Here is a 14,434-nt window from a genome sequence, read left to right as displayed (position 1 = left end):
CCGGCCACAAAGCTCACTGGGCAACCTTGGGCCGGTCACTCTCACCCTGATTAACCTACTTCCACAGGGTTTTTAAAAAATGTATATAGAAAAAAGAGACCTGCCTTGAGCTCTTTGGAGGAAAAGCAAGTTAAAAATGGGCTGGGGAGGGGGGAAATGCTTTCTGCAAATCATCTCAAACATGAACCAAAGCATGTTGCGCGTTTTGTAGATTGCACGACGGCTGTTCCATCCATTCTGACCGTCCCTTTTCGCCCAAGACTGTGAGGATGAAACTCCCCATTTTGAATCAGTGATCAATGAACAAATCAATTAATGGTGCAAATTACTCCGGTAATGCTTTCAACCTTACTCATCTCACAGCATAGTGAACCACACGACAGAGAGTGGGGGGGGAAAGACACCGATGGCCGAATGGGAGAAGCCGCTTGTTTCTCTTTCACACTGCAATCAATGACATGTACAGTTCATTCAGAACAGAACGTAAAGTGACCTGAAGAGACTGCAGACCCCAGGAAAGGCATGGTGGAGAACGAGGCGATGGACCCACACCTTGGACGCTTGCTTTTGTCAATCGGGGTATAAAAGAAAGCCAGAGAAAGTGCTGTACTTATTGTTGTTGCCTCCGTGGGCTTTGCCTCCGTCCAGTTTGACATACACCTCATCCCCCAAGTCCAGGTGCAGCACCACACTGTTGCTGGCGTAGTCGTAATTCTGGTCTGCATCTTGAGCAATGGCGCTTGCTCGCACCTGCAAAGGGAGATGGTGCAAGAAAGAAGGTGGGTTCGGGTCTTTGGAGCATCCCTCCCTCATCACCCTGTGTTGAAAACCCCCTTTCATATTAATACATCTCGTTCCCTTGTTGCTGCTCCTCCTCCTATTTTCTCTTCATCCTTCCAAATCCTTTCTTCACCCCACCCCCAGCTTCCATTCACACTAATTTATTCTAACCAGTCCCTCCACAATAAGGCCCCTTCTGTCCCTGCTCCCCTTTATATGTCTTAACTCCCCTTTCTACCAGGATCTCCTCCTTTTCTTTTTCCTTAACTCCTGGTGCAGAATAAGAACATCGGACACGACAGTAAATGACATATAGTTTAACCTTCTTGACTGGGAATATTCTTTCTACTTGAATCCTTGCAGACAGATGCCAATTCAGCCTGCCTTTTAAAACCTCCAGGGGCAAAGATGTCCTGACTTCTTGGGGCACCTTAGTGCTACCACCAAACGTCTCGTGGTAGGCCTTTTCCACTCACATCACTCTGTTGCCCGTTCCTTCCCAACCTCCTTAACCACCACACCCCAAATCTCCTTTGACCCTTCTATGGCCTTTCATGGTTTTCTCTATCATCCAGTCTCTTCTCTTATCCCTTTCCTTTGTCTGCTGTTCTTGTTTCCCTACCAGCTGTCAATCAATTCTTTCTTTTTCCTTAGCCCAAATGTAAAGTCATTTTTCAGTGACTCCATAAAGGATCACTTTAGTATAATACTGTCAAGGTGAAGCCCTTTTGCCATTGTAACCAGCCTTGCAAGAGCTCAAATGCTGGTGCATGAATTGCATTTCCACTCCTTTGCCTTTGAAACTCCTAACGGATCCCTATTCCTGTTGCATCGCCTCAAATTCCATTCTGCTCACTCTCTTCTTGCATCACAGCCCAGACGTCCTCAGCAGGGCAGCCAATAGTCATCAGGGCTTCCAGATTGAGATTCCCTCTGCTCCCCCCCCCACATGCCATCAAGATCCAAGCCCAAAATTATACAAACATAACTCACATGGCATACCCAGCTCCATAGACCCTTAGAATGACCAGGACCCCAGAATTTTGTCTCCCTAGTCCGCCCCCTCAGTGGCACATTCTACAGGCAGCTATTTCCCTCCCCCAGTGGACTAATCCTCCCATGGGGCCTAGTCTTGCTCACCCAGTTGCTAAAATGTGACATGTCAGTGCTCATCGCTATAGGCGTCATATATTTCTTCTTTGGACACTTCCCCATGAGCAAATGTGAAAATCTCTAAACAAATAAGACAGGTACCTTGTAGGTGTAAACAATATCCAGGTACAAATATTAAGTCCCCTGCCAGGGCAGGTTTCCCAGCGCCTGCTCCTCTAGAGGAGCCAATCACACCTCTTGCTCTTCCTTTCCTCCCAGGTGTTTCTCCAGGCTAGACGTTGATCTTAAGGAGATGCAGTATTTTATCATGAAGGTTAACTTCGTATCCCCCACCCCCAATAAGGACCTGCTGAGAAGCCAAAGGTTTAGAGAGGGGAGCTCTTTTGCTGTCTGGTTTCCCTGGGGCCCAAAAGGTCTCTCAAAGGTCCCGGGTGGCTCAAGCAAGAAAGCAAGCCATGCCTGTAGGAAAAGGTGACCTGCATCTCAAAAAAGGACTGTAACCCTGCAGTGGTGGCTGCCTTGAGTTTAGAGGGCCTGGGGGGCATGTATGTCCACTTTGTCTTTTTCATGCTCTGTACTGAAAGGATTGGCATATGCACAGCATAAGAGTGATGATTTATCATCTCCTGGGACATGCATGCATCATTCCTTATGCTCAGACTTCAGCAGATGGGCACCCACCCAGCTCATCAGAAGAGGGTGTCTCAACAGAGGCAGAGGAACTCAAGAGGCCATGATACCAAGAGTCTTCAGGGGGTGTGGGGGAAGCCACTAGAACAGTGTGCCAGATGCGCCAGAGACTGTACATGAAACAGAAACATGACGCAGCTCTCCATGACTGATGAAGTTCAGAATGAGGATTCTCAGACTCATTGTGGGCTGGAAGAAGATGCCCATGGGGAAAAGGCACAAAACGCAGAATGTTTTAGGGGGGGGTGAATTACTGGAAATGTGTCACAGACTGTCCACCTCCCCAGGATGAAAGTTCTGACCTCAGGTATGCAGGTGAGGCCTGCAAGGAGGCAAAATGGGCATCTGTTTTACTAAAAGGAAACAGGGATCCGGTGGCACCTTAAAGACTTTTCAGAGGGTGACATGCCCTGTCAAAGTTTATTTTTTTTCCCTTCTATTCCAATGGTGTTTCCTTTCCTTCACTTTGGGCTCTGAGTTCTTGGCCAAGGGGCTCAGCACAGAGATCTAAGATGCCCAGGTTGACAGCACCCAGGTTTCCATTTCTGGACCAATAAGTTCCGTTGTTGAACCAATATGTTTCTAGGTGCTGCTGAAGGTTTCAGGCTTGGGTTACCAGCTCCCAGTATGCTCAGAATATTACAGGGTTGTTGTTTATTTTAATAGTAACAAAAGAGAACACTGCAGCTAAACCCTCTCCCTCCTGCTAATCAGATTGAGACCCCCAGTCTCTACTGTCTGCTTGAGGTGTGAGGGGGTGACTATGACGTCAAGCCCCTTCTTCAAGTACATAGGCACTGATTCACGGGCGCATGTTTCCCCTTCAGAATCTGGTCGCCTGATTTATCACTTGGGGGCAGAAGAACCTGTTATCTTCATCACTCCTTCGTTGTATAGGATTCCCCACACCCTAGCAGTAGCATCTAGAACTTCTTTGCAGAGATTACTACCCACCAGCTGTGATGGTATCCTATCCACCCGGTCACCAGCAGCAGGATCATGGAGGAGAGATTCCTGGCGCAAAGTGTGACCACCCACCCAGCACGTGCTTCGAGATGTTATAACGATGGGGTTTACTGATCAAGGGGCAGCCCCTTTCAGCAAATCTCCCAGTGGCCACGTGTGCTCCAGCCCCTGATCATTCTAAACCGAATGTGCAAAGTGCCTCCATCAAAAAGTATGCGAGGTGACGTCAGGTAGTTTGAAAGTTCTGTCGTGGTTGCTCTGTGCGCATATGCCACGGCCCTCAAACAACTGAACATGTCATGCATACAACTGGCCAGAGATGTTGGGAACGCCTGTTCAACCGTGTGAAACCCTAACTACGCAACTAGTAAAGGGAACAAGCCACATTTCAGAACAGGCTCCTCAAAGAGTAAACACAAAAGCTAAGCATCACTGCCTGAGGGTGACATCCTACATTCACAAACTAGCAACCGGAAAAAAGGTCTCCAGCATGCAGTGAAAGAAATCTACTAATAGGTTTCAAAATCCCTCATCTGAATGGGCTCAAATTTAGTCCACCTCTTTCCATTGGGTGGAGGTTCCCAGGCTCATGATGCTCTGTTTGAAAGAAGATTCTGTAAGTAATGGGCAGAGGTGTCTGCTACTTAGGAACGCGCACACTGCAATTTCAGAGGGGGATTTCAACAGGTTTGGGTAAAAACAGAGAACCTGTGTTTCATCTTTTGAAGGATGAACACATGTGAGGGAGAGGGCAGAGTACTAAAGAGTCTCCACATGGGGTGAAATCCTACACTAGGGCACAGAACGGAAGAGTGTAACCCGTGTGGAGAATCTCAAGGCTCTGTGTCATCTACAGGACCAGTTAGGTCACACATAAAGGGAAGCAGGGTGGGAAAGACGTGACAAAGGAAAATAGGGACAAGGGACAAAATGGAGAGGATAATAGGGACAGCCCTGTCCTGCTTTTCACTCGGGGTGCATTGGCAGACTAAGGGTGTCCCATCAGAATGAGCCTGAACCCACGGCCCCACTCCATACTCTACGAGGTAGCTTCAGGAAAGTAGCTACGTTGATCTGTAGTAGAAGAGCAAGGTTGGAGGCCAGTAGCCCTTTGAAGACCAAGAAGATTTCCTGGGTATAAGCTTTTGAGAGCCAAAGCTCCCTTCGTCAGATAACAATGTAGGGAGTTTTAACTCTCCAGAGCTTATACCCTGGCAATCTTGTTGCTCTTTAAGATGCTACTGGATTCCAATCTTGCTTTCTTCGAGGAGTGGTGTTCCTGACCCCCACACCCCCACAAACACACCTTCTAGAACAAAGTCTCACAATCCTTTCATCTCATCATTTCATTTAAAATGAAATTCCTTTCAGTAAATTATTACGATTGGGTTCCCCTTTAGGGTGACAGGAAAATATTGGGGTCTCCTGTCAATCCCTTGTTAGCGGGGCTTTCCAAGATCCCTGGATCTCAGCATTCCCTTTTGCTCAGTTCTCCGATTTAGGAGCCCTTGAGAGAGGAGTTATTTTCTTGAGAGGAGGAACCCTGTTGGGGTCCTTTCCCATATTCACAGCCCGGGTTCAGGATAAGCGCTGGCTGGCACATGCCCTGTTTGTCACTTGATTTGTCCTCTGTTTATTACAGATCCGCCGCACTGGCTCCAGAGGCAGCAACTGCGGGAGAGAGCGGAAGACACCAAAGTAGTCTCTGGGATCTGCGAGGCGGCAGAGACGAACAGGCATCCATGCCAATGCGAACCAGTGCAGGAGCTCAAAGTGCCCTTTGGCTGAGCTCTCCAAGCACAATTGAACTAGACTGATGCACATAGGAACATAAGAAAAGCCCTGCTGGATCAGACCCAGGCCCATCAAGTCCAGCAGTCTGTTCACACAGTGGCCAACCAGGTGCCTCTAGGAAGCCACTAACAAGGCGAGTGCAGCAGCACCATCCTGCCTGTGTTCCACCGCACCCAAAATAATAGGCATGCTCCTCTGATACTAGAGAGAATAGGTATGCAGCATGACTAGTATCCATTCTAACTAATAGCCATGAATACCCCTCTCCTCCATGAATATGTCCACTCCCCTCTTAAAGCCCTCCAAGCTGGCAGCCATCACCACATCTTGGGGCAGGGAGTTCCCCAATTTAACTATGCCTTGTGTGAAGAAATACTTCCTTTTATCCGTTTTGACTCTCTCACCCTCCAGCTTCAGCAGATGACCCCACGTTCTGGTATTAGGAGAGAGGGAGAAAAGCTTCTCCCTGTCCAGTCTCTCCAAACATTTCTTCCATCCAAATTCTCAAAGCTCAACCACAAGCGCCCCATGCAGAGTTTCGAGAATTTGGATGGGGGAAACGCGCATCTGGAGAGCGGCCAAGCCAAGGCCAAACCTCCCCTGCTTAAAAAGGGCCTGAATGTCTCCGACGGTTGCGCCCACCCACCCCAGCACCCCAAAAGGTGAAGGGGGGCTGCCCCCGCCCGGGTGCGGCACCCACCTGCCCGTTCCTGCAGAGGTCGGCCCACATGGAGGTGCCGTCGCCGCCGCGCATGAGGATGTGGTAGGTGAAGAAGTAGATGCCGCGCACCTGGCAGGTGAACTTGCCGGAGGAGGGGTTGTAGTGGTTGCCCAGGTTGGTCACCACGTCGTCGAACTTGAGCACCTCGTAGCCCTCGTGGGGGCTCTTCAGGCCCACGTAGAAGGCGATCTTGGGGCCGCTGAAGGCGGCGCTCAGGGCCCCCGTCACCTCGCCGCCCGGCGGCGGGGGGCTGCCCTCGCCCGAGCCCCCCGCCGCCGAGCCGGGCCCCGACGGCCCCGCCGGCCCCGGCCGGCCCGCCTCGCCCCTCTCCCCCGGCGGGCCCCTGGGCCCCGGCGGGCCCGGCTCCCCCGGGGGGCCGCGGGGCCCCGGCTTGCCCGGCCGGCCCGCCTCGCCCTTGGGGCCGGGCAGGAAGGGGGGCGGCGGCGGGGGGGGCTCGGCGCCCAGCTCCTGCAGGGCTTCCAGGGCGGCGGTGCTGCCGGCGGGGGGGCCGTAGGGGTCGCAGATCATGCGGCAGGTGCCCAGCATCTCGTAGTGGGCCCGCCCGCCCGGCGGCGCCTGCAGCAGCAGCAGGGGCAGGGCGACGAGCAGCGCCAGCCCCATGGCCAGCGCCAGCCCGACGGCGGCCACCAGCCGCTTCCGCGGCGCCCAGAGGCGGGCGGCGAGCGCCGACAGGTCCGCCGGGGCGGGCGAAGGGATGGCGCCGGCTCCTCTCGACGGCGGCGAGGCGGCCTGCGGGGCGGGGAGGGCAGAAGAGAGGACGGAGGGGAGGGGAGAGGCGGGCGATCAGCCGGCGGACCCCCGCCCGCGGACCCCGACGGCCAGCCTCCTCCCCGCGGCGGGCGCCTCCCGTGCCGCCGCCGCCGCCCTCGGGGCTGGCATCAGTGCCGGGCGAGGGGAGACAGTGGCAGGCGGCGGCCGTCTGTCCCTCCCTCCCGAGGAGGACACACCCCGCGCCCGCCTGACGTCGAGGAGACCCCCCAGCCCTCCTCCTCCTCCTCTCCCCGCCCCTTCCCCCGGGCTCCCACCGACGCGCCCTTCCTAGCGCGCTGCCTCCAACCCCCCTCTCCCGGCTTCCAGCGGCGTCCCCTCGAGCAGACCAGCGAGGGACCCCCGCTCGCCCGCCCGCCCCCCTTCTCACACTTGAAGCTGCCGTATACTGAATCAGACCCTGGGTCCAGCAAAGCCAGGGTTGTCCGCTCGGACCGGCAGCGGCTCTCCGGGGTCTCCGGCGGGGGTCTTTCCCATCCCCTACCTGCCTAGTCCTTTTGACTGGCGATGCCGGGGGTTGAACCGGGGGCCTTCCGCATGCCAAGCGGAGGCTCTACCCCTGAGCCACGGCCCCTTCGGGTCTGACTTGTACTGAACCGGACCCTCGGTCCATCCAAGTCAGTATTGTCTACTCAGGCCGGCAGCGGCTCTCCAGGGTCTCGGGCGGGGGTCTTTCCCATCACCTACTCGCCTGGTCCCTTGGACTGGAGATGCCGGGGATTGAACCGGGGACCTTCTGCATGCCAAGCGGAGGCTCTACCCCTGAGCCCGGGCCCCTCTCCATGGCTCCTCCTCTAACACTGAGCCACGGCCCCTCTCCATGGCTCCTCCAGGGTCTCAGGCAGGGGTCTTTCCCATCACCTACTCGCCTGGTCCCTTGAACTGGAGATGCCGCTGGGGATTGAACCTGAGACCTCCTGCATGCCCAGCAGAGGCTCCACCACTGAGCTCACAGCCCCCTCCCCATGGCTCTCCAGGGTCTCAGGCAGGGGTCTTTCCCATCACCTACTTGCCCGTTCCCTTGAACTGGAGATGCCGGGGATTGAACCGGGGACCTTCTGCATGCCAAGCAGAGGCTCTCCCACTGAGCCAGGGCCCCTCCCCATGGCTCTCCAGGGTCTCGGGTAGAGGTCCACCCCCTCCCCCAGCGAGCGGAGAGAGAGGACCCCCCACCCTCTCCTCCGCCGCCCCCCTTCTCTTTTACAGGCTCAGGACTTCCCCCGGGTTGCCTTTCCGGGGGGGGGGGGTCCTCCCCCTGCCAGCTCTGACGCAGGGGCCGGGCAGAAGGGCCGGCCGGCCCAGGAGGCGGGTGGCAGGGGCGTGGGGGGTCCGGGGCCGCCGGCAGCCCCGACGACGCTCTCCCCGCCCGGGCTGGCCGGGAAGGCGCGGCTGCGGTGGCTTGCCCGCCCGGACCCGCAGCGAGGGGCGCGCTGCCCGGGTCTGGGCTCCGCTCCTCGGTCGCCCTTTCGGCTCCCGGCCCCCCTGGGCACCCGGGTCGCCCGTCGCGGCTCTGCCCGGCGCCTCTCACCCCGCCCTCGGGTAAGAGGTCGCTCTCAGGGCCGTTGACGCACGGGAGGGTTGGCCGGGGATTCGCCCCTCTCCAGATGCGCGTTTTCCCCATCCGAATTCTTAAAACTCAACAATCAGCCCCCGTGCAGAGTTTGGAGAATTCAGATGGGGAAAATGCGCATCTGGAGAGCGGCGAATCCCAGGCAAAACCTCCCAAACAGCTAAACCTGGGGCGAAACCGCTTGGAAGGTTTGTGCCTTGGATTGGCCGCTCTCCAGATGCACATTTTTCCCCATCTGAATTCTCCAAACTCTGCACGGGGGCTGATTGTTGAGTTTCGAGAATTCAGATGGGGGCAATGTGCATTTGGAGAGCGGCAAATCCAAGGCACAAACCTCCCAAAGAGCTAAACCTGGGGCGAAAACGCACGGGAGGTTTGGCTTTGGATTTGCTGCTCTCCAAATGCACATTTCCCCCATCTGAACTCTCCAAACTCTGCACGGGGGCTGATTGTTGCGTTTCGAGAATATGGATGGGGGAAATGTGCATTTGGAGAGCGGCAAATCCAAGGCACAAACCTCCCAAACAGCTAAACCTGGGGCGAAAACGCACGGGAGGTTTTGCCTTGGATTTGCCACTCTTTAGATGCACGCTCCCCCCATCCATATTCTCAAAACTCAACAACCAGCCCCCTAACAGAGTTTGGAGAATTCAGATGGGGGAAATGTGCATTTGGAGAGCAGCAAATCCAAGGCACAAACCTCCCGTGCGTTTTCGCCCCAGGTTTAGCTCTTTGGGAGGTTTGTGCCTGGGATCTTCCGCTCTCCAAATGCACATTTCCCCCATCTCAATTCTCCAAACTCTGCCTGGGGGTTGATTGTTGAGTTGGGAGAATTGAGATGGGGGGAACGTGCATCTGGAGAGCAGCAAATCCAAGGCACAAACCTCCCAAAGAGCTAAACCTGGGAGGTTTACGCACGGGAGGTTTACGCACGGGAGGTTTGTGCCTTGGATTTGCTGCTCTCCAAACGCACGTTTCCCCCATCCGGATCCCCAGAACTCAACAATGAGCCCCCGTGCAGCGTTTTAAGATTTCGGACGGGGGGGGGGATGTGCCTCCGGAGAGCGGCCAACCCAAGGCACAAACCTCCCGGGCGTAAATGGACGGCTCCCGCTCTCTCCCTGGGCGTCCCCCGAGCCTCCGCGGTGGATCCCACTCCAGCGCCCCCGTACTTACCCGGGAGTAAGCGCCGTTGACTTCCGCGTACGCCTCCCTAGGCTCGGGCTGCATGGGGCCCCTTGGCGCCGGACCCACCAGCCCAGCTCTCTGCGGGGCCGCCCCCGTCGGTGGGATGCTTCGGGGAGTGGCCCGTTCCCGGGGCAGCTCCGGATCACCGGGAAACGCGACGGCTCGGGAGGCTTCCAGCGCCTGCCGGGGCGCAGAAGGAACAGACCCCGCTCCATGCTGCTACCTGCGCCGTTTTTGCATCCCCCTTCCTTTCACTCCTGCGGATCCACCCCCCCCCCATCATCCCCGGGTGTGTGGCTGTAGGAAGAATGTACCCTGTGGATTGGGACGCCCCTGTGGCAACGGTTGCCACAACCCTTAGTCTTAGGGGACTAGAGCCACTGTCCTGTGGGGAGCGGTTAAGACGCTTAGGGCTGTTTAGCTTGGAAAGAAGGCGGCTGAGGGGAGACATGATAGAGGTCTATAAAATTATGCATGGTTTGGGGAGAGGGGACAGGGAGAAGTTTTTCTCCCTCTCCCATAATACTAGAACAGGAACGGGCAGGTGGGTGCCGGACCCGGACGGGGGCATTCCCACTTCACCTTTTGGGGTGCTGGGGGGTGGGAAACTGTAGGCGCAACAGTCGGAGACATTCAGGCCGTTTAAGCAGGGGAGGTTTGGCCTTGGCTTGGCCGCTCTCCAGATGCGCGTTTCCCCCATCCAAATTCTCAAAACTCTGCATGGGGTGCTTGTTGTTGAGCTTTGAGAATTTGGATGGAAGAAATGTTTGGAGAGACTGGACAGGGAGAAGCTTTTCTCCCTCTCTCCTAATACCAGAACGCGGGGTCATCTGCTGAAGCTGGAGGGTGAGAGATTCAAAACAGATAAAAGGAAGTATTTTTTCACACAACGCATAGTTAAATTGTGGAACTCCCTGCCCCAGGATGTGGTGATGGCTGCCAGCTTGGAGGGCTTTAAGAGGGGAGTGGACATATTAATGGAGGAGAGGGGTATTCATGGCTGTTAGTTAGAACCGATACTAGTCATGCTGCATACCTATTCTCTCTAGTAGAGGAGCATGCCTATTATTTTGGGCGCGGTGGAACACAGGCAGGATGGTGCTGCTGCACTCATCTTGTTAGTGGCTTCCTAGAAGCACCTGGTTGGTCACTGTGTGAACAGACTGTTGGACTTGATGGGCCTTGGTCTGATCCAGCAGGGCCTTTCTTATGTTCTTATCTTCTTAACCCCTGCAACTCAAAGAAGTGTGGATGCCATCCAGAAATTGCTGCAAAGTGAAGTGCGGGTTCGCAGCCGCATCACGCACTACCCCTTACTTGTTGGGCAGATGGTCAGGCGAAAAACCAGGGCTGCTCCCTTGAATGTGTGAAATGTCTGCACTGAAAAGTATTACATTTGGGTGAGGTAAGGGTAGTTCCCTTTGCAAGCACCAGGTCATTCCTGACCCATGGGGTGACATCACATCCCGACCTTTCCTAGGCAGACTTTGTGTTGAGTTCTTGACCTTCCACTTATGGAAAGAGTCTTTAATCAGAGGTTTAGGATCGTTTGATTATGGCTTAGCAAAAGTCAATTAATTCACACATACACAAGAATAGACAAAATCCTTTTTGTCTTAGTAAAAACAATTTTTACTTGCTAAAATTAGGGAAAAGGTTCACGGGAGGTTAAAACAACAAATTCTCTCTACATAGCTAAGTTTCCTAAACATGCCAGAAAGGTTCTGGCAGTTACTAAGCTTAAACATATGGCATTTCAAAAAGATAGCAAAATCCCATCTTCTCTGGATGAGATTCAAAAGGTAACTGACTACTGCTTTCTCTTCTACACAAAGGAAATAGGAAAGCAATAAAATGCAGATTACTTGTGTACGTGACAACAAGCATGTATTCAATGACGCTAACACTGACCAATAGCTAATTAACACATTGGAGATTACATCACCTTCTAGAACTGGTCAGCATCCTATACAATCAATATTAACCCTTGTCTGTCTGACATGTAACGAAGCTCACTACCTAAGCCTCAACACTTTGTTTGCGGGGTGGTTTGCCAGTGCCTTCCCCAGTCGTCTCCCCTTTACCCCCAACAAGCTGGGTCCTCATTTTACCGACCTCGGAGTCAACCTTGAGCCGGCTACCTGAAACCAACTTCCGTTGGGATCGAACTCAGGTGTGAGCAGAGCTTGGACTGCAGTACTGCAGCTTACCACTCTGCACCACGGGGCTCTTATTGCATTTGAGGGTATATGAAAGAGCCACCCTCTGTGATGGGACCATCCACACTTGAAAGCACACAAGAGAAAGAGACCTGGCAAACCACAAAGTGGTCTGACTCAAGGAACCTTGTGCTGGAATAAATTCCGCTAGTTTCTAAAGCACCACTCTAAAGGGCCCGCCCCCCTGTATGCTTCCCTGTGCAGTTTCACATGTCCTTAAGATTTTCATCCATCCATTCATCCATCATCCATCCATTCATTCATTCACTCTCCTTTTCAATTGTTTTTATCCTGCTTTTCAGACAAAATTGGTTTTCAAAGTGACGGGCACAATCAAAAACCCATATAAATGACAATTAAAATATTATCTGGAAAGATCCCAAGCTGGGGAGAGGGTTCTAAGCTGTGCCAGATTCAGGCAAGACGGATGGGGTGTCCGGCTCCTTCCTGCCCTCCTGCCGATGGCTTCAGTGATTAAGAAGGATCCTGAGGACCAAACGTGCTGGCAAAAATGATCACAGGAGCTAGCCCTGTTTCTGAGTCGTATACCACGTTTCCCCCAAGATATTTCATCTTGCCACAGCCAACATCTTCTGCACAACCAACATTAATGTTCTGGAGTGTAACATATTCAGCAATTAGCACCATCTAAAATGTCCATTGACTAAAGTATTCTAGCATCTTGAGGAATGACAATTTCATCAGTTTAACATTTTTCCCATAACCCCCCCCCTCAGTAAAGCAAAGGCTTCTGCTTCCCCCCCCCCCCCACAGAGAGAGAGAGAGAAGAAACAATTGGGGTTATTAAGGATCTTTGCTCCATATTACACATTGGGTGGGGCTCATTCTATTTATGGAATTGCTTACTAGAAGCACCTCCAAATATACATTGGATGCTGAAGAGAAGAGAAAGGGAAGTAGGGTCATGTCTTTTGCACCTTTAATTTGCCAAGCGCTTGACTATTTTAATTGTGCAGCCCTCACAACAGCCCAGTAAGATAAATACACAATAATTCCCATTTAAAATTAGAGCGCTCGGTCCAGAGCCAGTGACTTGCCCAAGGCCACACAATAAGTCCCTGGCGCAGGTGAGATTTGAACTCAGAACTCCCAGCTGTCATAAGCAGCTTTCTGTTGTAGAATAAGTACAAGACTATCCATCTCACTGGCCTCACAACACCAGCACTAGTAACTGCATCACAATGGCATACTTTTCTACTGTCAGCTTCTATGGGAAATATATACTCCTATACAAGGATTGGGAGTACTGTGGCTCAGTGGTAGAGCATCTGCTTGGCATGCAGAAAGTCCCAAATTCAATCCCCGGCATCTCTAGATAAAAGGCTCAGGCAATAGGTGAAGTGAAAGATCTCTATCTAAGTCATTGGAGAGCCACTGCCAGTCAGAATAGACAATACAGACCTCGATAGATCACTGGTCTGACTTGGTATAAGGCAGATCCGTGTGTTCAAGGAAGAAAATAGTGGCTGGCAGTAACTAAATCTATAGTGGTACATAAAACATGGTTTTTGTGACTTCTATATACACAACAATACAAAAATTCCAGGTAGCCATGTTAGTCAAAAGAGGGGGAAAATACCTTTTATTAAGACTAACCCAAATGACACAGAACAGTGTGCAAGCTTTTGAGTTCTCCAGAAGTCTTCATCAGGATAAAAATACGAAGATAAAATATCTGGCATCCTGTAAGGGAAAAATAACCAATGGAAGTTATTTGGTGTAGGAAAAAGGGGGCAGGGGGAAAGTACTAAGCATTCCTTCCCATCATTCCTCCATTCAAAATCCCCCACCCCCCAAAACCTTTCTTTTTAAGGCTGTGAGAGTTGAATTGCACGGGTGTAATGTGTGGCTAGGCTTTCCAATCAGATTTATGTGCCGATTCACTCACGGGGTAGCCTTGGCCCCCACAGTCCCTTAAACCTCAGTTCTCTGCATGGGATCTTCAAATAGGATTGGATCTGTCACTGCGCAGGTAGAAAGCTGGTTCACCTCCAGACTACACGTGTGGGAGCGCACATTAGCAACCAAGCCCAGTCTGCATCACAGTGATAATACTGTGGGAAAACTTTGCAGGGGAGCACCAACAGGGCAGGAGGTGCTTAACCCTTCCCCTGCAAACCAAGTCTACCTTTGCAGTACCTCCAGGATCTATTCACTCACTTTCCCCCCCACCAGCTGGGCTCTGAGATCTAAAGCAAGCCTTGATGATAGGGGGAATAGCTAGTGACAGGGGGGATTGAGAGTCTTGGAAGGAGGTCAGAAGCACCCTCTGCCTTTTCCCTACCAAAGAGCAAGAGTCCAGTAGCACCTTAAGGACTAACAAAATCTTTCCCCTACAAATTCTGTCTGGGTTTCAGAACATTCCTTTGCCAAAGTCATGTTTAGATCTGCCCTCAGCACTTATTCTGGGTTTAATGCCTAGGAAAAGGAGGAAGTGTACATCTCCTGCTTCTACTACTGCTGTTCTTTTTTATACATTGCCTAAGAGTTTCATTAATGCAGTGTCTAAGGGAGTTGTCATAGTAGCATTCAGCTGGGGGGCATGTTAGCATCAAAGGTGTCTTCTTTCGCTGGTCAAATCCT

At 52.8% G+C, this 14,434-nt stretch overlaps 1 protein-coding gene across 2 annotated transcripts; it reads right to left on the bottom strand.

Moving 5' to 3' along the window:
• Positions 1 to 488: 488 nt before the first annotated feature.
• C1QL2 (complement C1q like 2) lies at positions 489 to 6,700 on the bottom strand. 2 transcript variants are annotated; one of them, XM_056861513.1, is made up of 3 exons: positions 6,357 to 6,685; positions 6,044 to 6,314; positions 489 to 750 (listed from the first exon to the last, which is right to left on the bottom strand). In XM_056861513.1, the coding sequence occupies exons 1-3, from the start codon at positions 6,683 to 6,685 to the stop codon at positions 571 to 573; spliced, it is 780 nt and encodes a 259-aa protein (XP_056717491.1). In that variant the 3' UTR covers positions 489 to 570. The 2 variants fall into 2 exon arrangements, with proteins under 2 accessions (XP_056717491.1, XP_056717490.1); XM_056861512.1 differs by having other exon boundaries at positions 6,044 to 6,700.
• Between the last annotated feature and the right edge of the window lie 7,734 nt (positions 6,701 to 14,434).

Source organism: Euleptes europaea, chromosome 15 (genome assembly GCF_029931775.1).
Source record: "Euleptes europaea isolate rEulEur1 chromosome 15, rEulEur1.hap1, whole genome shotgun sequence".
NCBI lineage: Eukaryota > Metazoa > Chordata > Lepidosauria > Squamata > Sphaerodactylidae > Euleptes > Euleptes europaea.
Note: the sequence above shows the minus strand (reverse complement) of the source record. Positions and strands in the feature narration are given on the sequence as shown.

Coding starts and splice junctions, on each gene's coding strand:
- C1QL2 (XM_056861512.1), bottom strand. CDS start 6,685: ATGGGGCTGGCGCTGCTCGTCGCCCTGCCCCTGCTGCTGCTGCAGGCG. Junction 751..6,043: donor ACCTCTGCAGGAACGGGCAG/GTGGGTGCCGCA, acceptor CTCCCTTTGCAG/GTGCGAGCAAGCGCCATTGC.